Genomic DNA, 26479 nt, shown 5'->3' on the forward strand with positions numbered 1-26479 from the left:
CCACCCACCTCAGCCTCCCAGAGTGCTAGGATTACAGGCGGGAGCCACCACACCTGGCCGGTAAAAACTACTAATGAAGAACCCAGTGGGTCTGTGAAGTTGCTAACCAAGATCAGGCAGAACAGGAATTAGTTACATGGGACTGAAACACTGATGAGGATAATGTTTTCAGGACTTTTTAATTTAAAATTTTGGTGGTTCTTTATTTTAATGTTTTATTTTCCAGATTGAAGGAAACATTTTTCCCTCTCTTCTTTTAGATTGTAGCCCTGTTCGTTGTTTTTGAATTTGATTATCTACTTGTAGACTGGATTAGGTCCAGAGTTGCAGGTTCCTCCAATTCAATTTTATTTCATTCTTCCAACTTGAAATCACTAAGAAAAAGAACTGCTATGTTTCTGCAACCCTACATGCTGGAGACGGACAATGTGATGTAATTTCAGGGGACGACCCTCCAGCCTCATGTGTGGGGCCCTCAAGGAGTTCATCGAAATGCCCAAAGCCACAACCAGAGACATTCAGACCTAAAACCAGGAAATTATGCTTTGGTTTCTAATCTAGAAATCTTCTTGACTAATTTCCCTCTGGACTCAGAGACTGAAGTTATAGTTTGTTCTAGTCATTGACCTTTGCTTTTATTTGGTTTCCATAGAAATATTAGCTAAGGAGTGTATGCCAGTATCTTGGTATTTTTCTCCTGATAGTCATTATCATCTCCTCGGTGTACTATGTGAATATAAACATAATTTAAAAGCTGTTGTAACTCCAACAACACTTAAAGCTTTGAGAGAAACACGACTGTGATCTGAGTCACATTCACTTAAAATTTCTGATTCTCAGATTATAGATCATCTCACTTTCTTAATTTTCTTGTTTTGTATAATGACTAGAGAGAATTAAACAACATTAGGGACAACAACTTTCTGCCTTAATTACTGACCCTCCTTAGAGATTAACTTCCCCTTTTTTGTCTCCCTTTGTTTAGACTAGATGATAGAAAACCCGTAACAATTACACCCTCTGTAAAAAAAAGTTAAATGGGCTGGAAGCCTGTAATCCCAACACTTTGGGAGGCTGGGGCAGGAGGATCGCTTGAGGCCAGGAGTTCAAGACTGGCTTGGGCAACACAGCAAGACCTAGTCGCTACAAAAAAAAAAAAAAAAAAAAAATTCGTGGGGCATGGTGGTGCACACCTGTAGTTTCAGCTACTCGGGAGGCTGAGGCGGGAGGATCACTCAAGCTCAGGAATTCAAGGTTGTAGAGAGCTATGATCGTGCAACTGCACTCCAGCCTGGGTGACAGAGCAAGACCCTGTCTAAAAAAAAAAAAAAAAGAAAAAAAAGAAAAGAAAAAATATTAATATGAGCACTGATATTACATATGTTAAAAAATGTTAAATGTCCCCTTCCCAAAAAGAAACCCTGCCTGTAATGAGCACTCAGACTACTGTAACTATGCACCAACCTCGTATGAATAATGTAATCTTGCTTCAGAAGTCCTCTGTTTCCGACTATATAAAAATGAAACCTTACCTTCCCTACTTTGGAACCCTGACTCCATTTCTCTGGACTTTGTGCTTGAATAAACTCTCTTTAAATTAGACCTCTGACCCTTCTGATTATTTTAGGTTGACAGCTGTATTCCCTCAAGGGCCTTCAATATGTGCCTGTGCCACCCACGGTAGCCAGATGGTCTCCCTGTGATTAGAGCAGCAAAAAAAAAAAAAAAAAACCCGAGATGAACAATAAAAGGAATCTTTTTTCAATGAGCCTCATGTTATGACTTAGGAGTTCCTCACAGAGATGATGACAGCCCACTCATGATGGTGACAGACAGTGGCACTCATGCCCAAGTTTTGGTAAATTTCTCATAAATAAGAGGCTGGCCAAATGTGGGGAATTGTTTAAAAAAAAAAAATTCTACTTGGGAGGCCATTACACTGGGGTGGCTCTGGCACTTTAAATTCCTACGTGAACAAACTAAAGCCCAGTGCAAACAATAAATTTAAACTAGAAACTGCACCAGTCAGAAACCACCAATTCATCTCTAACTAGGAACTTTCCACTCTAACCAATCAAAATAGTTTTCTTTGTCTTGCTTCTGCAAACACTTGATAAGAGTTTCTCCTCCACCCTCCCATGAGCGCTGGCTGCCTGCAGTCTGGTGCTATAGTATTCATGGGTCGCTAAATGTTCAAATAAACTCTACATAAATGTGCTTCCAGTTTCCTTTCATTAGCCTCCAACCCGTACATTTTAAAAACAATCTGTTTTCTTGCAGGCAGTGGCAGTTTTCAAAGATTGAGGACCAGGTGTGGGAAAGTACCTGGAGGCAGAGGCCTTTGCCCCTGGGGTTTCTGGGGGACCCCTCGTCTCCTGTTCAAGGAGGTAACTCTATGTTTCCTTCATCTCCTCTAGCAGGGCTGGCACCCCGGGGGCTTAGGGAGGGCTTGAGGTTCCCAGGGATCCTCCTCAGCCCTCGAGCCACCCACAGGAACATGTGGCAACGCCATGCCCTTCAGGCAGGATGGTGCCCCTCCCTGCCCACTGAAGACTGTGGGCCAACCTGCTCCTCTGCAGAACCCTGGAGCCACTTGGCAGTGTCCCCTGCACCAGGGTAGCCATGAGTCCCGAGAAGCTTCCAGGGGCCTGTATGGCTTGGGTGGCGTTGGGGGATTCCTGAGGAGGGACCAGCAGGAGGGGGCCTGAGGCCTCCTAGAGACGGGTCCTGGGAAACAGGTCACTCAGACCCAATCCCAAGGGAGGACTCCTGAGTGGAGGACGGCAGATGGAGGACGACCATCACTGTGCCACCTGCCAGGAACAGGAGTCCAAACACTTCCGCCCGCTGCATTCTGGCCGCATTGTGCCGCACCTGAGGCCGGTGAGACAGAATGCACTCATGCAAAGGAAGGCATCACAAGAGGGTTTATTACTTACAGTCAGTCAGGGACAACAGAAGCCTCAGATCCATTGTGAGCCAGTCCCCCAAGGCTCAGGAATGCTGCATGTCCCACTTGAACTGCAGCTGAGGGGCCCCAAAGGCAGCTCACCCCAGGTTATATACCTTGAGGGCTGCAAGACCCACTGGGACCCAAGCTTTGGCTTGAAGGACATCCTGCTTCCAGGGGAAGGAGGAACAAAGCCGGGCTGTCCCGGGTAGTTCCTAGTGAGAAGGAAAAGAAACTTTCTATCTGAGGAACAGGCACGTCCTCCAGATAACCAGGCAGTCCCGTCCCACTCCTGCCTTGGGCTGAGCGGTCATCTGAGGCTGCTCGCTACGGGCTGGAGACTGACTGTCGTCAGAGGTAGCTATAAATTTACCTAAAAATGCCACATGCTGGACACTATAACTCATACCCTGTAGTTCTCAACAATGTACAGCCCCTCACTAATCAATATCATTTCTCTGAACAATGGGAATTCCTGACAAACAACTTTGCATCAGCACACTCCTTGTCTGCCTTTTTGCCTTTAAAAACCTGCTTGTAGCAAAGGCTGAACAGAGCTCCTATCCCAGGTGACTTGGGTGTGAGTCTTCCAGGCAGCTGTCCCCATCTTGGCCCAAATAAACTCTGTACTTACATGAATTTTGCTTTGGTTTCTTTCTTTCTTTCTTTTCCTGAGACAGGCTCTTGCTCTGTTGTCCAGGCTGGAGTGCAGAGGTGCGATCATAGCAACCTCAGACTCCTGAGCTCGAGTGATCCTCCCGCTTTGGCCTCCCAAAGTGCTGGGACTACAGGTGGGAGCCACCTCGGCCAGCCTAGTTTCTTCCTTTAGGTGGACACTCTTTTAACTCAAGATGTGTCATTCCCGAGGAGCTACAGCAACAAGGCCTGGGCTGTTTCAGGCAGTGCCTATCTCAGGATGTTGCGTTCTCAGCACATTCTATAGTTATTGTTGAGAACTACAAAGACAGAGAACTGGGTAGGTTCAAGGCAACCGGGAGAGCTGCCCTGCAGGGAGAGTCAGGGCTTCTGAGGCCTCCCAGGGGCCCAGCGCAGGGGATCCCACTGCCCCCTTTCAGTCCAAGGGCAGTAGGAAGGGGAAGCCTCAGGGGTGTCCAGGCCAGTTGCTAGTCCCCCAGCCTGAGGGCCCAGGGTGTGAGGCCTGCGGGTCAGAGGCCCCAGGAGAGTCCCCTGGTCTGAGAGATGGCCCAGGCCAGGCAGCTCTGGGGCGGGGGCTCCAGGGATGGTGGGGTTGGAGCTGGGCCTCAAAAGGGCCCAGAATCCTGGAATCCACAGCCTGGTTCTGGCAAAGAGTCAGGCATGCTGTAGGCGCTCAATCATTGTGTGTTCAACGAATTTTTATTTTTTTGCCCAAAAGTATACTTTGTTCATATTCAAAATTTAAAATGTGTCCAGCACATGGCCCTACAACACTCCTGTGCAGGTGGAGCCTTCCTTCCCGTCCTCAGGGTCTGGGAGAGGCCCCTGGGAGTCCACTTGTCCCCACGAGTCTGCATCTATCTCTGCAAGGGCAGGGGCCGAGTCTGCATCTATCTCTGCAAAGGCAGGGGCCAGCTCAGCAGGGGCTGTGCCCACAGGAGGAGACGAGGGTTGCCCAGGGCAGGGACTGGGGCACGGCAGCCTCTCCCTCCCCTAGGACTTGTCCCAGCCTCCCGCCTGCCCGGTGGCCCCCCAGGTACTCTCCCAGGAGAAGACGCTGCTCCCTCACCCTCTTCAACAGAAAGCTGGTGATTCCGCCGAAAAGTACCACTGGAAACACAGTGACCGAAAGGTGTGCTAACTCTCCCTTTTACAGACACTTCAGAGACGTTCAACAAACAATCTGGACAGGGAAAATTGAGCCAAGTGACTCCACTGACGCGATGCCCATGCCCCAGACCGGGGACATGAGGGACCTGTGGAGATCAAGGTCCCACCAGACACGGGGCAAGGCCAGAGAAAAACACTGCGACCCTCGAGATGGCCCCGTCCCACGGAGCTCAGGGGAAGAACAGCCTCCCTGGACTGACCCACGTCCCCCAGCCCAGGCCCCCAGGTGCTGTCCCAGCGAGAGGGTGCCACACCCTGACCTTCTTCATCGGGCCTCCTCATGCACCAGCGAATCACAGCAAAGAAACCACACCTACAACAAGGGCAGTCACACTCCCCTTCAGTGGTAATTTCAGGGGGCCTGGAGACACCATCTGGATAGGGAAGAATGAGCCAGGTGACCCTAGTGATGCTGTGCCCACTCCCAAGACTGGGGACATGAAGGGCCTGTGGCCCACCAGACACAGGAACGACCAGAGAAAAACGCTGGAACCCTCAAGATGGCCCTGTCCCACCGAGCTCAGGGGAAGAACAGGCCAGGACTCAGCCCCTCTGAGCCCTGCCTCCCACAGGCCATGGGGACGGCACCCTCCACCCCTGCGCTGCTGGGGAGAGAACCTGGGGGCAGGTGGAGGCACTCAGAGCAGGCCTGGCGTGGGAGTGCTGACGGTGACAGCCGGGCACGCCACAGAGGGGGCTCTGGGAGTTGGAGTCCCTCTGAGTCCCCAACACGGCCCCCACCAGGCCAGGGACCCCAGCACAGGGATGGAGGCTGAGGAGTCCTTCAGGTCCCCTGAGCCTGTCCAGGGCTGTGTCCGGGGACACCCCCATCTCAGGTGTTCTGGGGCCTCAGCCCAGGGAGAAGCAGCCAAATTCCCACCCCTCCTCACTGGGCACTTCAGTCTTTAGTTGTCCTGGATCTCCCGCTGTCAATTGTGCAAGTGACCAATGTCCTGCTCCTGTCCCCAGGAGCTGGTGGCTGGACGTGGCCAGCCCTGGCTAACTGCAAGGCGGGATGCCGACCTTCAGCACCAGGGATCCCGAAGGTGGGTCCTCGGCGTGTCTGCATGTTGCCACAGGAACAGCGCTCACCTGCAGAAGAAAAAGCTCAAGTCATCTTTCTTTCCTCACACTCGCTTTCCCCAGGGAGCCCCTGGGAGCCCCAAAACTATGGCATGTTCCAGCCTCACAGCAGTGCACCTGAAGGGGTCACCTGGGCCCTAAGGCCAGGAGCCCCTGGGCTGCCTGCAGCCCATTCTCCACGTGCCTGTGCCACCTTCCCTTGGCCTCAGTTCCCCAAGGGTCAGGGGTCACCTCTGCAGGCCTGGGAGAAAGTGCTCAAACGTCCCCTGAGGACACAGAGGAGGTGGCCACGGCCTCTGGGGCTCCCTGCCCTGCCCAGGGCCCTGCAGCACCTTAGGCTGTGCCAGGCTGTCACTGAGACTGTTCTCCACCTGCCCCTCTGCATCCTTGATCTATGCCTGGCCCTTTGGTTTCTGGATGGTTCTGACGGGGGAGGCAGCCACAGACAGCTGGAGCTGAGAGAAGGGAGGTCAGTCTTTCCCCTGTCCCTCCGGCTGCACTTAGCCAGCAGCTGCTGTCCACTAGGGCCGACTCCGGACTCATCTCTTTCCGGCTCCGGCCCTGGTGGGACACCTCCCAGGACTCCTTCGGAGCTATGCAATGGGGGCCACTTGAGCCCCTGTGGCCCCTTAGCTCTCATGGCTTCCTGTCCCCAGCCCACCTTGGAAAACAGTCTGTCCTCAGGCAGCACCACCTCACCCCACGCCCCTGGGGAAGGAATTGAGCTCTGCTGGGCGCCAGCTCCCTCAGACTCGGCTAGGTCAGGGCAGGAGTGAGCTTTATAGGGGCCGTTTCCTTCTCATCCCGCCCCTTTACCAGGGCGGATTTAAAAAAGCAGTCGTTTCTCTGAAAGCACGTGACATGGGTCAACTCTGAACTTTGTTCTGAGGTTATCAAGCTTCATTTTATTTATTTTTCACCTGCTTTGAAATAAAAGTAAAGTACTCCTGGCTTCTGAGACGGCTGACAGTGAAAACTAGCCTCTGGGTGGGCTTTCCATGAGGCCAATGGGGAAGGAACGTAAGTAAAGCCCCCGATTGCAGGGGCAGTGTCACCACCCAGAAGTTTTTTGTTTTGTTTTGGGACGGAGTCTCGCTCTGTCACCTGGGCTAGAGTGCCGTGGCATCAGCCTAGCTCACAACAATCTCAAACTCCCAGGCTCAAGCGATCTTCCTGCCTCAGCCTCCCAAGTAGCTGGGACTACAGGCATGTGCCACCACACCCGGCTAATTTTTTCTATTTTTAGTAGACACGGGGTCTCACTCTTGCTCAGGGTGGTCTCAAACTCCTGGCCTCAAGGGATCCTCCTGCCTTGGCTCCCAGAGTGCTAGGATTACAGGCGTGAGCCACTATGCCTGGCCTATTACTCTATGATTTTTAAGTGGTGGGTTTTGTCTGATGGACCTTTTATGTGTTATTCAGTATTTTTCAAAAAGCATTTTAAAATAAAAAAATGCCAAGCTTGGCAATCATAATTGATTTGAATTTTCAGAAATATTTTTGACTGCTAACCTCTCCAAAGAGACTAAGTAAACAATCCTAAGAAAATACAATTAGTCCTTTAAAAGCTCTCTAAAGCCTCAAATCACAGAGAATTTCCACCCCCAGAAGAGAAAGCGGTGGCCAAGGACAGTCCCTTTCCTTATCAGGCTCTTTTCCAAGGTTTCATGTCTCCTTGTCTTGGGCACAGGAACAAGGGCCTCTCCCAGGGGCTCAGAGCCAAGGTTTCTTTGGGGTCGGAGTACTGCATAGAGGATGCTGAGGCAAACCTCTGCTTGCTGGGGGCCCCACCATGCTGCTGTGCCCGGTGGGCTGCGAGGACACATAGGGCCTCTCACAGACCCTGCTTGCAGCCCTGCGGGAGGGAGCTGGATGGGGCTGGGGTCTCCAGATAAAGAAGAAACGTCAGAAACCCCTACAGTGGCTGGCATGAATGGCGATGCCCTACTTATTTGTAAGGTAAGCTCCAGCAATCGAGGGTGGAAATGGGAGTGGCCGCACTCACCTTTACCCCATGGGTCCCCTAGCAAATACTGCTGGTCTGGCAGGCATGCTTCCACCAGGAGGCCCCACTATGCTGAACCCGGCCAGGAACAAGCACACGCAAGTGCACCTGCTGCACATGTCATTGATTCTACAGAATCCTACAGAGTGGAGGGAAAAGACTTACAAAAAGATCCACTTCTGGAAGGCCCTATGAAGGAGCTTTGATGTTCTCCTGAAGGTATTTGGGAGTTTTACGCATTTTAGAAGTTTACATTTTAGAAATATCACTTTCATGTGACACACATTAAAATGTTAACAGTGGTTATCTCTGGGAGGCAGAATTGCCTGTGTGTGTTTTTTCTTTTCTTTTTGTTTATCATATTTTCTCTTGTTTTCTACAGTAAATATGGTTTACCTGTATGTATTACTTTCCGAGGGTTGCCATAACAAATTACCACAAACTTGGAGGCTTAAAACATAAAAATGTATTCTCCTGAGATGTGGGTGTGGGTAGGGCTGTGCCCCCTCTGAAGGCTTTGGGGGAACCCTTCCTGCCTCTTCCAGCTTCTGGGGGCTCCTGGCAATCCTTGGCTTGTGCATCACTCCACTCTTTGTCTCTCTTCCCAGGCCTTCTTCCCTTGTGTGTCTCTACGTCCTCTCCTCTTTTTATAAGGACACCAGTCACTGGATTTAGGGCCTATCCCAAATTCACGATGATTTCATCTTGAGATCTTTAACTTAATTATAACTGCAAAATCCCTTATTTCACATATGGTCATCTTCTGAGAGTCCGTTGGACATGAAGTTTTGGGGCACCACTATTCCACCCACTGTATAATACAAAGAAAGTTCCAAAAGGAAATTAAAAAATCATTCTGGAGGCCACATGGAGACTGGAGGGGAAGCCAAGAGGACAAGGGCCTGGAGAGAAGGCTGTGGCTTGAGTCTAGGCATGGGTGTGGCCAGCGGCCGCCTAGGGGGACAGAAGGCTCCCCAAGGCTCCCCTGTAAGGGCTGAACTGTAAGGTGTGGTTGCCCCAGCCTTCTGGCTTGGACAGTAGTATGACCAATCCAGAAGGGAATGACAGGAGGAACACATTTGGGGAGGAAGGTGACACCTACATTTTGGACATGTTGCTATTGATGGGACCCTGTGAAAAATAGAGCTCCAGTATTTTATTTTTATTTATTTGCTGTATGGCATGTCACCGTGTACCTCTAATAACAAAAGTGCACATTAAAAGGCTTCCAGAGGCACTGTTTTATTCCCCTCAGGGCCACACTGTGCCCAGCACTGGTGGGCATCAATACAAGTCCACTGCAAGGTGCATCTGCAAGGCAGGGGCTCTGCCCCGGGACCCAGGGCCCTGGCACCTACCCAGGGCATTCAGGATTGTCTGGCGAAGCTGGAGAAATTAGTTGTCTCCAAAGGCTCAGCCTCAGTTCCCATGGAGCAGAGACCTGTAGGGCTTGCTTCTGGAGGACAGTCTGTACTATGGTGCACTTTAGAGTCTCCCTAGAAGCAAGGGGATTTTTTTCTTTGTCATCTGCTGGCACAGATGAAGCACAAGCCTGACAATGACCCACAAACATGTCCTGCATGCCTTCAAGGAACCCCTTCCAGTGCCAGGGCCCTTATCAAGACAAAGATGTGGCCCTGACCTTGAGGAGCTCACAGGTAAATCATCCTAACCAGTGGGTAGGTGGACAAAGAAGTATCAAGTGCGTGAGACCAACTACGCTTCCCCCTCTGCGTGATTGGCCAGCATTCCCCAAACCTTCCTCCCAGGATAAATACAAACAGCTGGGGCACTCACCTGGTGTGATGTTCTGCTGACACGGTATGGGGCTGAGGAGGACATGCCGAATGGACAGGGGGCCATGCATGTGATGTTGGTCTCATGAGGTGAAGATGCTGAAATGAGAAATGACTGGAGTGGGAACACAGCAGAAGTTACCTCGCCCATTTTTGGTAGTGAACTAGGCATGGGGTGATTCTCCTCTCCCTCAGTGAATTGTAATACAATTTTAACTATCAAGCATACAGACTGTACTTCTGGTGTTTGGAGGATGTTACAGCTTCTGAGAGAAGTTCCAAAAAGATTTAAGCTGTATTCAACCTGAGAAAGCTGATACATATTAAAAAAAACAACGAAATTAAAGCTTAAAGCTGTGAAGGGCTCACAACCAGGGTTCACCCATACAGTTTCCCACCCAACTTAATCCCAGTAGTCTGCTCCCCTCTGCTCAGATCCCGTAAGGTCATAGGTCCAAATATCTTTGCCATTTAGAAGGGCCTCCAATCTCCTTGTCCCCTGAAATCTGATCCAGGCCTGCCTCACCCACATCTGGCCTTCTCCATAAGGGTTTTCTCCAGGACCCCACCAGGTAGCAGTCTTTCTTTTTTCAATTTTTTATAGAGACAGGGGTCTTGCTATGTTGCCCAGGCAGGCTCAGATCACTTCAACTCCTAGCCTCAAGTGATCCTCCCACCTCAGCCTCCCAAAGTGCTAGGATTACAGGTGTGGGCCATTGTGCCTGGCCAGATTATAAACTTCTGTAAGGGAAAAATATATTTTAAGTTCCACCTCACTCAGGATAAGAGAAATGCAAATTAAAACTACACCACACTGAGATAAACTGGACTTTAAAAATTTTTGTGCATCAAACAATACTATCAAAAAAGCAAAGATCCTTTTGTAGTTCATAAGCGTGATGATTGGGTTTTCACAACCGTGTGAAATGTGTCTTCCTCAAACCTTGTTATAATGTTTGATGTGAAAAAAAGTAAAAAGACAACTCACAGATTGGGAGAAAAGATTCACAAATCACATATCTGGTAAGGAATAAACATCTGGAATATATAACAAACCCTTACAACTCAACAACAAAAATCCAAAACAACCCAATTAAAAAATGGACAAAGGACTTGAACAGACATTTCTCCACAGAAGATATGCAAATGGACAATAAGCACATAAAATGATTCTCAACATCAACAGTCATTAGAGAACTGCAAATCATGTTTCAACATGATTAGATTCAGGTTATGCACCAGCATTAAATACGCTGACTCACGTACGGATTTCAGCACAAACTAAATATAAGGAAGAATATCATTGGGAATTTGGTTACAGGAAAGGGTCTCGCTGGAGGTGGAAGGGGGGTCTTTAAAGAAACCATTACTTTTCACCGTCAATCTCAGAAATACCAGCTCAGGCCCAGAAAGACAGAGCCTTTGCCCCTTTGCCATGTTATTCCAGAGGTGCGTCCAGACAGGGTTACACCTCCCTGGGCGCTGGAACCTGCAGTTAGAGCTCCTGCACAAGACGGCAGGACTCCGCGTCCCAGCACCTGAGTGAGTATATCTAGGCAACTTAAAAAAAAAAAACGTAATGATATCAAATATAATTCCTCAAACTCAAACAGTTCATTAAGTGGTACTATGTCCTGTTAAGGAAGCATGGCCCTGAGATAACCAGGGCCGCTAGGGGCGAGTCCAAGGTCACTGGCCAGATACAAACTTGCGGCTGAGAGACCCAGCTTCTTGCAACTCTACTCTGAGGGACACTGGCTGATTACCCGGCTCCAAACATGGACTTGAAAAACTAACAGGAAATATGGTACCGAAAAGTGAAAATTTTAAGGTGCTTATAACGTTTTTCTCCTGCCACGTTCCCGGCCTTCTCCATAAAGGTTTTCTCTTCACATAGAATGTGTCCCAGGTTCTGGAGGATCCCTGCCTAGTGGCCTTACCCCAAGGTAACGGTCATCTATTTCCCAGGGTCAAGCTGTCCGCCTCAGTCCAGCAAAAGCGGGCGAAAGCTGCGACTGCCACGGGTGGCTGGTTTGACCTTTGCTTCAGGCCCTGAGCCTGAAGCCGGACTCAGCGGCTCCACGGGGGGCCCGCTTCCTAGGGTATGAGGCGGCTTCTCCCGAGCACGGACGGCCGAGTGATGTACGGCCGCGGGCGCGCCCGGGAAGCCCACGAAAGCGCCAACCCCGCGGCCCTTGGGCCATCGCTTCCCAACATGGGAGACAAAATGGCTGCCGCGCCCTGGGCCACAGCCACGGAGGCTCCGCGACGCATCGGAACCACAACTCCCAGAACGCTCTTGTTCAAGGCGGGAGGCCGAGAAGTGCTCGCGCGCCGCTCAAGGTAATGCTAGGCCCTTGCCCCTCCCCCAGCGGAAGGCCTCCTGGAGACGCTGTGGATTCGAGCCCCTCCCCCACCCTTCCTCGCACTGGCCGACGGGACTCTTAGTCCTTCGGGCAATGGAGTTGACCCCTCCTTGCACCGTAAGAAACTATACTTCTCGGTAAGGCTTCCGCGCCTGCGCACAAGGTCGCGGGGCGTACTACGGTTCCCGGCGGGCCCTGCGACGCGCGCGTTTGCGTGCTGACGCATTAGGCGTGCTGACGTGCAACGCGGCCCAGGCTGGGTGCGAGTGGCGCAGTCGGAGCCCGCTGCGGCCCCTGAGGAAGCGAGGAGGCGTCGGCGTCGGCTGAGGCGGGCGGACCGGCAAGGCGAGGCGGCGGCTTCAGACCCCGAGGGACTCGGGAGCTCGAGCAGCGGCAGCGGCAAGACCTCTCCCCCTCGGCAGCGGCGGGCAGAGGCGGCGGCGGCGGGTGAGAGGGTGAGGGAGCGAGCGAGCCGGGTGGGGGAGGGGCGGCGGCCCCGGCGCGAGGCCAAAGCGCGCGGAGAACGGCCCAGGCCGCCGCGCGCACGCGCGCTCGCCGCCCTTAGCTGGCGCGGACGCCCTCGCTTGCCTGCCTCCCCTCCCCCTTCCCGCCGTTCCTGTGGCGCGCGGGTTTCGACCCCCCCCGCCCCTCCCCCCATGGCAACGGCGCGCGCAGCCGCTTGCACGCGGGTTCGCGCGCGTTCTTGGCTACGGGGTGCGCGCGCGACTCGGTTTCTGGTCTCCCCCTACACGTGCGGTCGAGGTGGCCCTTTTGTAGCTGCCTGTTTCGGCCTTTAGGTAGCGGGGAAGGGGCGGCAGCGAGGGGCCTGTTTCCGGATCGTTTCCCCCGATCCCTTTCCCCCGAGTCTCTCGCCAGCATTGGGCTTCTCTTCCCTCTTGCGGGCCTGTGCACCCGGCCGTCCCAGACTGCGGGGCGCCGCGAGGCCCCTCCCCCATCGCTCAAGGCTGAAAATGAGCCTTCGTGGCCCAGCCGCTGCAGAGAGGGCCTTAAGCTAGATGGCCTGAATGGAAACAGTTTGGAGTCGTTACTATGAGCCGTGAAGTTACTAGGGGGAGAAAGCCCCGATTCCGGAGGATTAAAAAAGTTAACGTGTTTAGGTTACATATGTAAGGTAGAGTAGGTGTTCCTTTTTTTTTTTTTTTACACTTTTTCAGTGTCTCCCCACAATTTGTGTTAAAGCGAGGGAGACTTTTGGAGCCCGTCGTTGGGGAGAAAATGCTGGACTCTGTTTAAAGTGTTCCACGTTCCCGTTTCAGGCAATATTTGGCAGACAACACTTCTCAGTCTCCATTTCTGCCTAGCTTCTCTTACATGTGTCTTGATCAAAGATTCAGAGTTTGTTTTGTTGTCTTCCCTCCTAAGTGCACGGGCTTGAGGCTCTTCAAAAGCAAATAATTTAGCTTTCTGGGTTTCATTGTGTCTACTCAGTGACTAGAGTGCCCCAGTGTTAAGCTTGCTGTCCATTTTAGTGGATAGCCCTTTCCTCCGTCCTTCATGGTGGTGCCCTTTTTCCCCTAGAATAGCTTAATATTAAATTTTGAGAAAATCCTTCCATTCCCTTATTAGTTTGGCATTCTGATAATTTCCCAACAGGAAAAATTGTCTTTTGTCTTCTTTTGCAGCTTGCTTTTTACTTTCTGCTTTTACCTTGGGTAACTTTTGCATACCTACAGTCTTTGGACCCCAGTTTAAGAATCCCTGTTTATAAAGTTGTCTGGTTTTGGTGGTTTGTGTGTTAACATTAGTTCCTTTTTTTAGTGTCTTGATCACTCCCTTGGATGCTGTGATGTCTTTTCTTTTTTTTTTTTTTGCTCATTCCCTAAAAGTTCTCCAAAACATTGTGATTTACTATCCTTTGCTTAGCAGCTACTGGTTTTCCTTTCTTAGAGAGTGGGAGGATTTTTGTGTGAGGTGGTATGGAAGTGTGGGTGAATGGTTAAGCTGAAGAATTAATTGCAGGTCAGAAACACTCTGCAAGAGAAACAAATTAGAGTATGGAGAGGCAAAGAAGGACCTAGGTTTAGTGTGGGGAAGATTGGTATTAGAAAATGAAAATCAGGGTTGGAAGATAGAGAAACTGATTTCTTGAGCTATGAAGTTATTTATTTCTTGCTGTGTTTCCACTTGCCTTTCCTAGATTTAGTCTCATTTGTCACCCTGGCATGGTTATTTATTTTTTTTGCTTTCAATTCTTTCTTGGGTCTAGTAATGGTTGGGCAAGGGCCCATCCTTAGACTGGGATGAGGAGGTTTGAGGGTGCAGACTGTTCTGAATCTCGCCTAGCTTCCTCCCATTCAATATCTCCTCGTACTTTTTTCTTTTCTTTCTTTTGTTCTTTTGTTTCTTGCCTGTGTGTGTGTGTGTGTGTGTGTGTGTACTTTAGTGCATTTTCCAGGCATTTGTATTATTTTGGAATTTTCTAGATATGGCCTTCCCTTCTATCCAATTCTCTCTCTTCCATCTGCTTTGATCTCTCCACTTTACCTGTTCCTTGGGGTTTTTCCTGAGTATTTTTCCCTCACACATTTATACTCTGTGAAACTATCTTGGAGAGGATGGATTGAAGAAAGAAATAGAGTGTGTGTAGCAGAAGAAAAGAATAGAATATGTGTAGTCAAGGAATCTAACTAGAAAAACTGGGGCTTGAGGGTCCTTCAGAGTTATGCTGGGGTTGGGACAAGCTGAAAGGATAGAACATGGTGGGAGGCATGGAGTTAACATGGGAGGGGGTTAGGCAGGGCTGGGAGAGAAAAGCTAGGAAATGCAATACAGGGGATTGGTAGGGATAGCTGACAGTTGAGTGTTAATGAAGATGAGGTATAGTGAGGGTTTTCTAGATAAATTTATGGTAAGATGTGTAGAGAAGGTATGGGAACAGTTGGAACAGAGGAGACTGGTTTGATGTGTTTAAATAGAGCATTGAGTTGAAAACAGGTAATATTTAACAGGAGCTAGTGAGACGTTGAGGATCATGTTGTAAATCCTATTGGGAAGGAAATTAAAAGAATAAAATATCAGGATAGTTGGTAGACTCTTTAAATATTTAGAATCAAGGAAATGGCTCCTTACCTGGGAACTGAAGTATAAGAAGATTATGTAGCCAAGGTTCATACGTGTTTCTGATGTGGCTGCTGGCCTTTAGTCTGGGCGTGAGGCTGCACAGGATACTTTTGATTTATCTTAACCAACCAGTCCACCTGTTCAGATATCAAAGGGCTGTTTAGTTCATTTTGCATTCATACAGAGCAGTCTGAAATCCTTAGGTAAATTCTTGGAAGAGTCTTTGGGCATGGGCTGCAGGCCCTTGGGTGCCACGTATCTACGTCTTGTGCTTATTGTGCCCTGTTTGCAGGTCTTAGTTGGTTATCTGAGATTAGGAATTAGAGTAGTTGGTGGAGACACCACTTGTGCATTTTGGGGCCAGAGGAGAATAAAGGGACATTGTGGAGAGATTTGAGAGAAACAGGATCTTTGTTTGCTTAGGGTCAAAAAAGAACACCACCTGGGTGCAAGGAGAAATGATTCAGAATTTTGTGCAAGAGCATTGAGGGAAAAGGCTATAAGAACTGGTCTATGATTTTGTGGAAAGGAAGCAGTGTGGGAAGGATGAAGAAGGGGTTCTGTTGGGAGAACAGAAGGATGATGGAGCATTATTTAGTTAAAGGAGATTTAGTGTGAAGATAAATGTTGAAATAGGGATGAATGAGAGCAGGGACTTGGGTGGTGGTTAAGCGGTTAGTTTGGGGTCAGGGGCCTGACCCGTGTCTCCCCGCTCCCCCCCAGGAGCGGTGGTGCCCCCTCCCCCGGGCACGGGGCCATGTACAACGGGATCGGGCTGCCGACGCCCCGGGGCAGCGGCACCAACGGCTACGTCCAGCGCAACCTGTCCCTGGTGCGGGGCCGCCGGGGTGAGCGGCCTGACTACAAGGGAGAGGAGGAACTGCGGCGCCTGGAGGCTGCCCTGGTGAAGCGGCCTAATCCTGACATCCTGGACCACGAGCGCAAGCGGCGCGTGGAGCTGCGATGCCTCGAGCTGGAGGAGATGATGGAAGAGCAGGGGTGAGGGGAGGGCTGGGGGAGAGCTGAGCACTGAGCGAGTGCAGAGCTGGGGATGTTAAGTGGGGGTGTTAGTTTAGGGCTGGTTAAAAGAGGCCTGGAGAGGAGTTGTGGTAGGGGAGGAGGTAAATGAGCTAGAGAATTGGAAAGTTAAGGGACAGTGCAAAGTGGGAGATGAGGAAGGAAGCTGTGTCTGGGGCATAGTTGGGCATCTAAGGCACTGAATTACTTAGATGGAGGCACATAGGGAAGGGGGCCATTGAGGAACAAAAATGTGCTTTCAGGGAGAGACGGAAAAGCAGAGACCAGGTAGGAGAAGAGCTACGTAAGCAGACAGGTGTTGTCATTGGTAGAAAAGAAGGTAAATGGATTTAAGGAATTGAGGCTTTGGAAAGTAGCAAAGGCAGGAAACCAGGAATTGGAAGAATACTTGAATAAGAGGGAATCATGGGCTGGGTAGGAATGTGAAATTTTAAAAGGAGCACATTCAGGCAGAAAACCTTTTAGAGCAGTGGTTTTCAAACTTCAGCAGCGGTAACCGTTTTATGCCATATACCTTACTTTGGAATCCCAGGAGGTAATAGACCTGTTCGTGTTGAAGTTGAGGAGAAGCACTTGGAACTCCGCCTGCTTAACTTTCCTCTTTTGGCACCTGAAGTGTAGCATGTTTAAAATCCACTGTTCTAGAGGGTATAGCAAATAGAAGGAAGGAAGATGATGGGAAAAGATCAGAAGGACTGAAGAGAAAGGGCTTATGGGTGACAGTGAGTGAAAAGTTCTATGTGTGCCTGGAGAGGGAAGAGACCCTGTTGGGAATGAGGGAAATGTTTACCTGGGTCTGGGGAAAGTGTCCTGTCAAGCTCTAACCCTGAAGGGATTTATTCTTCAGGTACGAAGAACAGCAAATTCAGGAAAAAGTGGCGACCTTTCGACTCATGTTGCTGGAGAAGGATGTGAACCCTGGGGGGAAGGAGGACACCCCAGGGCAGAGGCCAGCGTGAGTGTTGAACTCTCCCTTGGTTCCTTTGGACTCTGCTGCTGCTGCTGTCCTTTTTCCTTACCTGGAACTTCCTGCCTGCCCACATCTTCCCTTCCCCATGCCTTATTTGGCTCCTGCTTATAATTGTGTTCTCAATTGGCTCTTCTCTTGGCTTCTTACTTCCTTCAGACTTTTGCCCTTTTTCCCTCCAGGGTAACTGAGACTCACCAGTTGGCAGAATTGAATGAGAAGAAGAATGAGCGACTCCGTGCTGCCTTTGGCATCAGTGATTCTTATGTGGATGGCAGTTCTTTTGACCCTCAGCGTCGTGCTCGCGAAGCTAAACAACAAGCTCCTGAGCCTCCCAAACCTTACAGGTATACAAGACAAGAATACCACTTTCAGCTTCTTTTTCTGATTCTAAGCACCCTGGGTGTGCGTGCGCTCGTGCTTTTTTTCTCTCTCTCGCCCCCCCCCCCCCTTTTTTTTGGTGTGGACTGTTTCTTCTCAAACTCTTTAGGTTTTGTTCTTCAGAAGTTGAAATATCTAAGAAAATTTGTCTTAGCACCAGTCTACCTGTCTCTGCTTTTTTTTCTTCTTCCCCAGCCTTGTTCGGGAGTCCAGCAGTTCTCGCTCACCAACCCCGAAGCAAAAGAAGAAGAAAAAGAAGAAAGATAGAGGACGGTAAGTTAAAGAGTTACTCGTAGCCAGAGGACCAATTTTGTGGTGCACTTTGTTTTTGGGAATCGAGAATTCTTGCTTCCAGAAAGCAGGAGATATTTGTCAGGGAGGAGGGAGCTACCATTTATCATTTAGGTCTCAACTGAGACAAAAGATGTATGAGCTGCTCAATGGGGGTGGGTTGAGTCTGCAAGTCTGCCAAGTAAGAACTGGCCAGTAGCATTTTGGATTTCTGGAATTTTCTTTTTAGAGGCTTGTTGACTTACGAGTTACCTGTACTTCGTGAAGGGTAAAGAAATAAGTTCTGGGCATAGGTCTGATGTTACTGGGATGTTCAGGTTTTAGAAACTTTTTTAGAGGATGGATTGTAAGTGGGAGGGCCAGAGAAGAAGCTGAGCAGAATGATCTTGCTTCTGAACTCATCTTTAGCAGGTCAGAGAGCAGCTCTCCTCGACGGGAGAGAAAGAAGAGCTCAAAGAAGAAGAAGCACAGGTATGAGGTGGGAGTACTTGGAATGATTAGAGAAGACTTGCTGAGTTGAAGCATAGGTGTTGGTTTATGTTTTTTTTTCTCTTTTTTCCAACAGGTCAGAGTCTGAGTCCAAGAAACGTAAGCATAGGTAAGAGCTCTTTGTCTCATAGGAGATGTAGTGGCATGTGGGAGTAATGAGCCATTGCTTGATGGCCTTGCTTGCTGTTGGCATCAGGGAGGTTTCTCTTTCTTGGAGCAAAGCTCAATTCCTTGATCTTTCTGCTCTCAATAACATTCCCTAATTCTTTCCATTTCATTCTTGGTTTTATTTCCTTTTTAAAAAATTTATTTCCAACAACTTTGACTTATTTCTTAGGTCTCCCACTCCAAAGAGCAAACGTAAATCTAAGGACAAGAAGCGAAAACGGTGAGTGAATTTTCAGGGAATTTGCTTAGTAAGTAGATAAATGCCAGCTTCAAGGGGAGAGGGAAGACTCAGTCATGTCCCTGACTGGTAAAGGGTTGAGGGATGGCTGAGAAGAATCTAGTATAAGTGTGGCAGCACTCTTAGCTTGTTGGTGGTCATCTTCCAGGTCTCGAAGTACAACACCAGCCCCCAAGAGCCGCCGGGCCCACCGTTCAACTTCTGCTGACTCTGCTTCCTCCTCTGATACTTCCCGCAGTCGGTAAGGGGTGGTCCAGGAGGAAGGGAGGGAGAGGGAATGGTGGGTTAATCAATTTAATATTTATTGAGCGCCCACGGTGTGCTAGGCGCTGCACAGACCATTCGGAAGACACGGTCCCTGCCCTCTAGGAGCTGACAGGCTAAAGCAACAGGATGGACAGACATATACATTTCCCCTTCTCTTTTTTTTTTTTTTGTTTTTGTTTTTGTTTTTTTTTTGTTATTTTTTGTTTCGTTCTGATGTATATGGACTGCCAGAATAGGGGGGGTGGTGGTTTGTTCGTGGTGTCTGGGGGAGGAAGGAATCCTTACCCTGGCTTCCTTAATCGGGGAAGGCTTCCTGAAGGAGGTGGGCTCAGAGGTGAGTTGTGAATGAAGTGGGTAGGGAATGGGCTGGGTGGATGGTTTGGGGATGTTTGTGGGAGGTGAGTAAAGGGGTAGAGGGAGAACATTCTTTGGGATTGTGTTGGGAAGAAAAGGACCAAAGTGGACTGAATGCATTTCATTGAATGATTTGAGTCATGTGACTAATAAGGCTTTTTGAAAGAGGGTTAAATGATTAGGAAAGATGGGTGGGAGCTGGGGAGGGGGTTTTCTGTTCTCCCTTTGAGCTTATTTCCCTCCTCTTCCCCATCCTCACTTAACTCCCTCAGATCTCGAAGTGCTGCAGCTAAAACCCATACAACTGCCTTGACTGGGCGAAGTCCTTCCCCTGCTTCAGGGCGTCGAGGGGAGGGAGATGCGCCCTCCAGTGAGCCAGGTACCATCAACACACAACAACCTAGCAGCCCAGAGCCCTCTACAAAGCAGCCTAGCAGCCCTTATGAAGACAAAGACAAGAAGGAGGTATGTTCTTCAGTTGTCACGGTTTATTGGATTGCAAGGGTATGAATTTGGGACAGATGTGTGAAGTGACAGGGAGAGGTAATAATAGCTTATTAAGAGAAACTGTATTTTCTACATTCCTCTCCCAGTTACCAAGTTCTCTTCTGCATCTGCAGCTCCTTTAAAATTGTGATTCAGTGAATTGTGAATCTTTCAGAATCAAACTGTACTTAATACCAGTAGGTTTTGTCATTGTACTGTTTACGTGTGTATATAGATAGAACTGGAACAAAATTTTTTTTTAAACTATGTTGAGCTTTACTACTTTTAACATGGGCTTTAGTTTATTTCATTAAATGCTGGTCATGGCTCAGTAAAATTTTTGAACCCACTGGGTTCCTGTCAGCAGTCTGAAAACACTATGGTATGGTGTTATCAGTAATTCCTATTGTTTTGTATCTCTTCTAATTCAAGCCCTAATCATTTCTTCTTGCTTCAACTATTATAGTGTAAATTCTTAAGTTTTGTCATCTGTTGTTGATGTCATCCAGAGTTACCTTTCCAAATTACAAGTTGGATCATCTCAGAAACTTAACTGTGTTATACTGCTTTTGAATTACATCTGAAGGCTTTTATAATTTGGTTTCGTTTTCTCTTTTCCTGTACTCCACCCATCCTGTTCTACTTTTTTATTTTTCACATAAATCATGTTCTCAAACCTTTGCCTTTATGCTGTTTCTTTTAATTTAACATAGTTATTCCTCAAGGGTGAAGTTAATTGCCACCCGCTTTCAGAAACCTCTTATCTATTAAAAAAATCTTTTCTGTTTTCACAGCATTTTGTAATAGTATTTATTGTTAAACGCAGTGCATTTCTTATTTGCATTTTGTCTTTTCTTTAGTTATGAGACACTTGAGGTCACAGATCATCCATATCTTCATGTTTTCTGCATTGTGCTCTGTATTATGTAATTCCTTATTATTGAATGAATGTGATTGCCTGTGGTGAGGAAAAGGACCAATTAGTGTAATGGAATGTGTAGAAGAAAAGTTCAATTGGAAAGGGTGTTGGGGTCTTATGGGTAATGTGAAGTTTTGGTGCTTATGTATCCCTATTCCTACTGTTTCTTCTACTCTTAGAAATCTGCAGCTCGACCTAGTTCCTCTCCGGAAAGGAGCAGCACAGGCCCAGAACCACCTGCTCCCACTCCGCTCCTTGCTGAGCAACATGGCGGCTCCCCACAACCCCTTGCAACAACCCCCTTAAGTCAGGAGCCAGTGAACCCCCCATCTGAGGCCTCCCCAACGCGGGGCCGTTCACCACCTAAGTCTCCTGAGAAACCTCCCCAGTCTTCTTCGTCAGAGAGTAGCCCACCATCCCCTCAACCTACCAAAGTTTCTCGGCATGCCAGCTCTTCCCCTGAAAGCCCTAAACCTGCTCTAGCTCCTGGGGCCCGCCGAGAGAGTTGTTCTCCCACATCCAAGAATCGATCACATGGCAGAGCAAAACGGGATAAATCACATTCTCATACCCCTTCCCGTAGGATGGGGAGATCCCATAGCCCTGCAACTACTAAGAGGGGGCGATCTCGGTCTCGAACCCCTACCAAGAGAGGTCATTCTCGGTCCCGGTCCCCTCAGTGGCGTAGGTCCAGGTCTGCACAGAGGTGGGGAAGATCTAGAAGCCCACAGCGACGTGGCCGCTCTAGGTCTCCTCAGCGACCAGGCTGGTCCAGGAGCAGAAATACTCAGAGAAGAGGCAGGTCTCGATCAGCAAGGCGAGGTAGATCGCACTCTAGATCCCCAGCCACTAGGGGCAGATCTCGTTCTAGAACACCAGCCCGGCGGGGCAGGTCTCGTTCTAGAACACCTGCCAGGCGGAGATCGCGTTCTAGAACACCCACTAGGCGCAGGTCTCGGTCTAGAACACCACCCCGAAGGGCCAGGTCTCGGTCCAGAACACCTGCTAGGCGCAGATCTAGGACCCGATCACCAGTCCGACGAAGGTCTCGTAGTAGATCTCCAGCCAGGAGAAGTGCCCGGTCACGTTCTAGAACCCCAGCCAGGAGAAGTGCCCGGTCACGCTCTAGAACCCCAGCCAGGAGAAGTGCCCGGTCACGCTCTAGAACCCCAGCCAGACGCAGTGGTCGCTCACGTTCCAGAACACCAGCCAGGAGAGGGAGATCTCGGTCTAGGACACCAAGACGAGGAAGATCCCGTAGTAGAAGTCTAGTTAGACGAGGAAGGTCTCACTCCAGAACACCACAAAGAAGAGGCAGATCTGGCTCATCATCAGAGCGAAAAAACAAATCCAGAACATCTCAGAGGAGTAGGTCCAATTCGAGCCCAGAAATGAAAAAGTCTCGTGTTTCTTCAAGGAGGAGCAGATCTGTTTCTTCAGAACGATCCAAAATGAAGTCGCGGTTGTCTTTGAGGCGAAGCCTTTCGGGGTCCTCTCCATGCCCTAAACAAAAGTCACAGACACCACCCAGGCGTAGTCGCTCTGGATCATCCCAACATAAAGCTAAATCTAGAACGCCACCCAGGCGTAGTCGCTCTGGTTCTTCACCACCACCTAAACAGAAATCCAAAACGCCATCAAGACAAAGTCATTCCAGTTCATCTCCTCACCCTAAAGCGAAATCTGGAACACCTCCAAGACAAGGGTCTGTAGGAAGTCCTCAAGCCAATGAACAATCTGCAACACCACAAAGACGGAGCCATTCTGAATCATCACCTGACCCTGAGTTAAAATCTAGGACCCCTTCAAGACATAGTTGCTCTGGGTCCTCTCCTCCTAGAGTGAAATCTAGTACACCTCCAAGACAGAGCCCATCTAGGTCATCATCTCCACAACCCAAAGTGAAGGCCGTACCATCCCCAAGACAAAGAAGCCATTCTGGCTCCTCTTCTCCAAGTCCTAGTAGGGTGACATCTAGAACACCTCCAAGGCAAAGCAGATCAGGGTCTCCCTGCTCCAATGTGGAATCCACATTATTACCAAGACACAGCCATTCTAGGTCCTCCTCACCAGATACCAAAGTGAAACCTGAAACACCACCAAGACAAAGTCACTCAGGGTCTGCTTCGCCATACCCCAAAGTAAAGCCCCAAACTCCACCAGGGCTAAGTCTTTTTGGATCAAAGTCTCCTCGTCACCAAGAGAAGTCTAAAGACTTACCGGCACAAAGTTCCCCTGGATCTTTCTCTCTCTGTCCAGGAGTAAAATCTAGTACACCACCAGAAGATAGTTATTTTGGCTCTTCATCTCTGCAACAGAGAGGGCAATCTCAAATCTCACCAGACCTCAGATCTGATACTTCAAGTCCGGAAGTGAGACAGAGTCACTCAGAATCTCCATCTCTGCAGGGCAAATCTCAAACCCCTCCTAAGGGTGATCAGTCTAGGTCCTCATCTCCAGTCACTGAGCTAGCACCCAGATCTCCAACAAGGCAAGATAGAAGTGAATTATCAGCAAGTCCTAGGCTGAAATCTGGGATGTCTCCTGAGCAGAGCAGGTCCCAGTCTGACTCTTTATATGCTGGAATAGACTCTGAATCTCTTCTGGGGAAGAGTAGGTCAGAGCCTTTTCCTGAATCAAAAGAGAAGATGGGCTTACCCCTTCAGGAGGATGTTACTGCATCATCTCCTAGACCAAGAGACAAATTTAGTCCTTTGGTACCGGTTAGGCCCGAGTCTTCACCAGTACTCAAAGACATACCTAGAACCCCATTGAGGGAAATAAGTGGTGCTGGGTCATCTCCAGATACAAGAGACCAAAACAGCACATTAGCTAAGTCAAGCCAAGATGAAGAGTTAATGGAGGTGGTAGAGAAATCTGAAGAACCCTCAAGCCATGTCTTGCCCCATTTGTCTCCAGAACTTAAAGAAATGTCTGGAAATAACTATGAATTATCTCCTGAAATAGAAGAAAGGCCTGCTGTATCTTTGACTCTTGACCAAAGCCAGTCACAGGCTGCTTTGGAAGCGGTAGCAGTTGCTGCAGTGGCCTCATCTTGGGGTGGGCCACATTTTTCTTCAGAACATAAAGAACTGTCTAACTCCCCCCCCAGGGAGAATAGCTTTGGATCACCTTTACAATTTAGAAACTCAGGCCCTATTGGCACAGAAATGAATACTGGATTTTCTTCTGAGATTAAAGAAGATTTGAATGGACCTTTCATGAATCAGCTGGAGACAGATCCATCTCTAGAAATGAGAGAACAATCGACAAGATCTTCTAGACACAGCAGTTCTGAGTTATCTCCAGATGTAGTGGAAAAGGCTGGAATGTCTTCAAATCAGAGTGTTGCTTCACCTGTACTTGATGCTGTACCCAGAACACCCTCGAGAGAAAGAAGTAGTTCTGCATCTTCTCCTGAACTAAAAGATGGCTTACCCAGAACTCCGTCAAGGAGAAGCAGGTCTGGGTCTTCTCCAGGACTTAGAGATGGGTCTGGGACTCCCTCAAGGCACAGCCTGTCTGGGTCCTCTCCTGGTATGAAAGATATACCTAGAACACCATCCAGGGGGAGAAGTGAATGTGATTCTTCTCCGGAACCAAAAGCTTTGCCTCAGACTCCTAGGCCAAGAAGTCGTTCTCCATCATCCCCCGAACTCAACAACAAGTGTCTTACCCCCCAGAGAGAGAGAAGTGGGTCAGAATCATCAGTTGAACAGAAAACTGTGGCTAGGACTCCACTTGGGCAGAGAAGTAGGTCTGGATCTTCTCAAGAACTTGATGGGAAACCCAGCGCATCCCCTCAGGAAAGAAGTGAGTCAGACTCTTCTCCAGATTCTAAAACCAAGACACGAACCCCGCTTAGGCAGAGGAGTCGCTCTGGATCATCTCCAGAGGTTGATAGCAAATCCCAACCTTCTCCTCGGCGCAGTAGGTCTGGCTCCTCTCCTGAAGTGAAAGATAAGCCAAGAGTGGCACCCAGGGCACAGAGCGGTTCTGACTCATCTCCTGAACCCAAAGCTCCTACCCCTCGGGCCCTTCCCAGACGAAGCAGATCAGGTTCATCAAGCAAAGGCAGAGGCCCTTCTCCTGAAGGAAGCAGCAGTACCGAGTCCTCTCCAGAACACCCACCCAAATCCAAAACAGTTCGAAGAGGCTCCAGGTCATCACCAGAGCCCAAGACTAAATCTCGCACGCCACCTCGACGTCGCAGTTCTCGATCATCTCCCGAACTAACGAGGAAGGCCAGACTTTCCCGTAGAAGCCGCTCTGCCTCTTCCTCACCAGAAACCCGCTCTAGAACTCCCCCAAGACGCCGAAGAAGTCCCTCAGTGTCTTCCCCAGAGCCAGCTGAAAAGTCAAGGTCTTCTCGCCGACGACGCTCAGCTTCATCTCCACGCACTAAGACAACTTCCAGGAGAGGCCGGTCTCCTTCACCAAAGCCTCGTGGACTCCAGAGGTCTCGTTCCCGCTCAAGGAGGGAGAAAACCAGAACAACCCGCCGTCGAGATAGGTCTGGATCTTCCCAGTCAACATCTCGGAGAAGACAGCGGAGCCGGTCAAGGTCTCGGGTTACTCGGCGAAGAAGGGGAGGCTCTGGTTATCATTCAAGGTCACCTGCCAGGCAGGAGAGTTCCCGAACCTCCTCTCGACGCCGAAGAGGCCGTTCTCGAACACCTCCAACCAGTCGGAAGCGTTCTCGCTCACGTACCTCACCAGCTCCGTGGAAACGCTCTAGATCTCGAGCCTCTCCAGCCACTCACCGGCGATCCAGGTCCAGAACACCCCTGATAAGCCGACGTAGATCCAGGTCTCGAACCTCACCAGTCAGTCGGAGGCGGTCAAGGTCCAGAACATCAGTGACTCGGCGAAGATCTCGGTCAAGAGCATCCCCAGTGAGTCGAAGGCGATCCAGGTCCAGAACACCACCAGTAACCCGCCGTCGTTCAAGGTCCAGAACACCAACAACACGCCGGCGCTCCCGTTCTAGAACTCCAGCAGTGACTCGCAGAAGGTCCAGATCTAGGACGCCACCTGTAACCAGGAGACGATCTCGAAGCAGAACTTCACCCATCACACGTAGAAGATCAAGATCCAGAACATCTCCAGTCACCCGAAGGAGATCTCGATCTCGTACTTCTCCAGTAACTCGAAGAAGGTCCCGCTCTCGAACCTCTCCAGTGACACGCCGCCGCTCTAGGTCCCGAACTCCTCCAGCTATTCGGCGCCGCTCTAGGTCTCGAACACCGCTGTTGCCACGCAAACGTTCTCGAAGTCGCTCACCACTTGCTATCCGCCGCCGTTCTAGATCCCGTACTCCACGAACAACTCGGGGCAAACGGTCCTTAACAAGATCTCCTCCAGCCATCCGCAGGCGTTCTGCATCTGGAAGTAGTTCTGATCGTTCACGTTCTGCTACTCCTCCAGCAACACGGAACCATTCTGGTTCTCGGACCCCTCCAGTAGCACTCAATAGCTCCAGAGTGAGCTGCTTCAGTCGTCCTAGCATGTCACCAACTCCTCTTGACCGCTGCAGATCACCTGGAATGCTTGAACCCCTTGGCAGCTCTAGAGCACCCATGTCTGTCCTGCAGCAAGCTGGAGGCTCCATGATGGATGGTCCAGGTCCCCGAATACCTGATCATCAGAGAACATCTGTGCCAGAAAATCATGCTCAATCTAGAATTGCTCTTGCCCTGACAGCCATCAGTCTTGGCACTGCTCGGCCTCCTCCGTCCATGTCTGCTGCTGGCCTTGCTGCAAGAATGTCCCA

General features: G+C 49.7%; 2 protein-coding genes, 1 long non-coding RNA gene and 1 pseudogene across 4 annotated transcripts; 2 read left to right on the forward strand and 2 right to left on the reverse strand.

The window, feature by feature from the left end:
• Nucleotides 1-9123: 9123 nt before the first annotated feature.
• LOC138394728 (uncharacterized) lies at nucleotides 9124-12138 on the reverse strand. The gene is made up of 3 exons (XR_011235322.1): nucleotides 11602-12138; nucleotides 9663-9760; nucleotides 9124-9361 (listed from the first exon to the last, which is right to left on the reverse strand). It is a non-coding gene; the product is annotated as an uncharacterized lncRNA (long non-coding RNA).
• On the forward strand, nucleotides 10537-10628 carry LOC138394961 (small nucleolar RNA U13; annotated as a pseudogene).
• Nucleotides 12139-12264: 126 nt separating the features above from the next.
• Nucleotides 12265-19642, forward strand: LOC138394726 (serine/arginine repetitive matrix protein 2-like). Of its 2 annotated transcripts, XR_011235321.1 has the most exons (11): nucleotides 12265-12474; nucleotides 15832-16107; nucleotides 16994-17101; nucleotides 17296-17460; nucleotides 17690-17767; nucleotides 18194-18256; nucleotides 18351-18383; nucleotides 18612-18662; nucleotides 18829-18921; nucleotides 19007-19281; nucleotides 19574-19637. XR_011235321.1 is itself a non-coding variant. In XM_069487026.1 (10 exons), the coding sequence occupies exons 2-10, from the start codon at nucleotides 15866-15868 to the stop codon at nucleotides 19047-19049; spliced, it is 876 nt and encodes a 291-aa protein (XP_069343127.1). In that variant the 5' UTR covers nucleotides 12265-12474; nucleotides 15832-15865; the 3' UTR covers nucleotides 19050-19642. The 2 variants fall into 2 exon arrangements, 1 of the variants encoding a protein (XP_069343127.1); XM_069487026.1 differs by having other exon boundaries at nucleotides 19007-19642.
• Nucleotides 19643-25404: 5762 nt separating this feature from the next.
• Nucleotides 25405-26388, reverse strand: LOC138394727 (uncharacterized). The gene has a single exon (XM_069487028.1). It carries the CDS (start codon nucleotides 26315-26317, stop codon nucleotides 25466-25468), a length of 852 nt encoding a protein of 283 aa, XP_069343129.1. The 5' UTR covers nucleotides 26318-26388; the 3' UTR covers nucleotides 25405-25465.
• Nucleotides 26389-26479: the final 91 nt, after the last annotated feature.

The sequence above is a fragment of the Eulemur rufifrons genome, chromosome 14 (genome assembly GCF_041146395.1).
Source record: "Eulemur rufifrons isolate Redbay chromosome 14, OSU_ERuf_1, whole genome shotgun sequence".
Lineage (NCBI taxonomy): Eukaryota > Metazoa > Chordata > Mammalia > Primates > Lemuridae > Eulemur > Eulemur rufifrons.

Excerpts from the sequence above, each read along its gene's own strand:
- LOC138394727 (XM_069487028.1), bottom strand. The coding sequence starts at position 26,317 with ATGGAGCCTCCAGCTTGCTGCAGGACAGACATGGGTGCTCTAGAGCTG.
- LOC138394726 (XM_069487026.1), top strand. The coding sequence starts at position 15,866 with ATGTACAACGGGATCGGGCTGCCGACGCCCCGGGGCAGCGGCACCAAC. Across the intron at positions 18,257-18,350 it reads TCAAAGAAGAAGAAGCACAG|GTCAGAGTCTGAGTCCAAGA; the intron begins GTATGAGGTGGG and ends TTTTTCCAACAG. Across the intron at positions 18,384-18,611 it reads TCCAAGAAACGTAAGCATAG|GTCTCCCACTCCAAAGAGCA; the intron begins GTAAGAGCTCTT and ends CTTATTTCTTAG.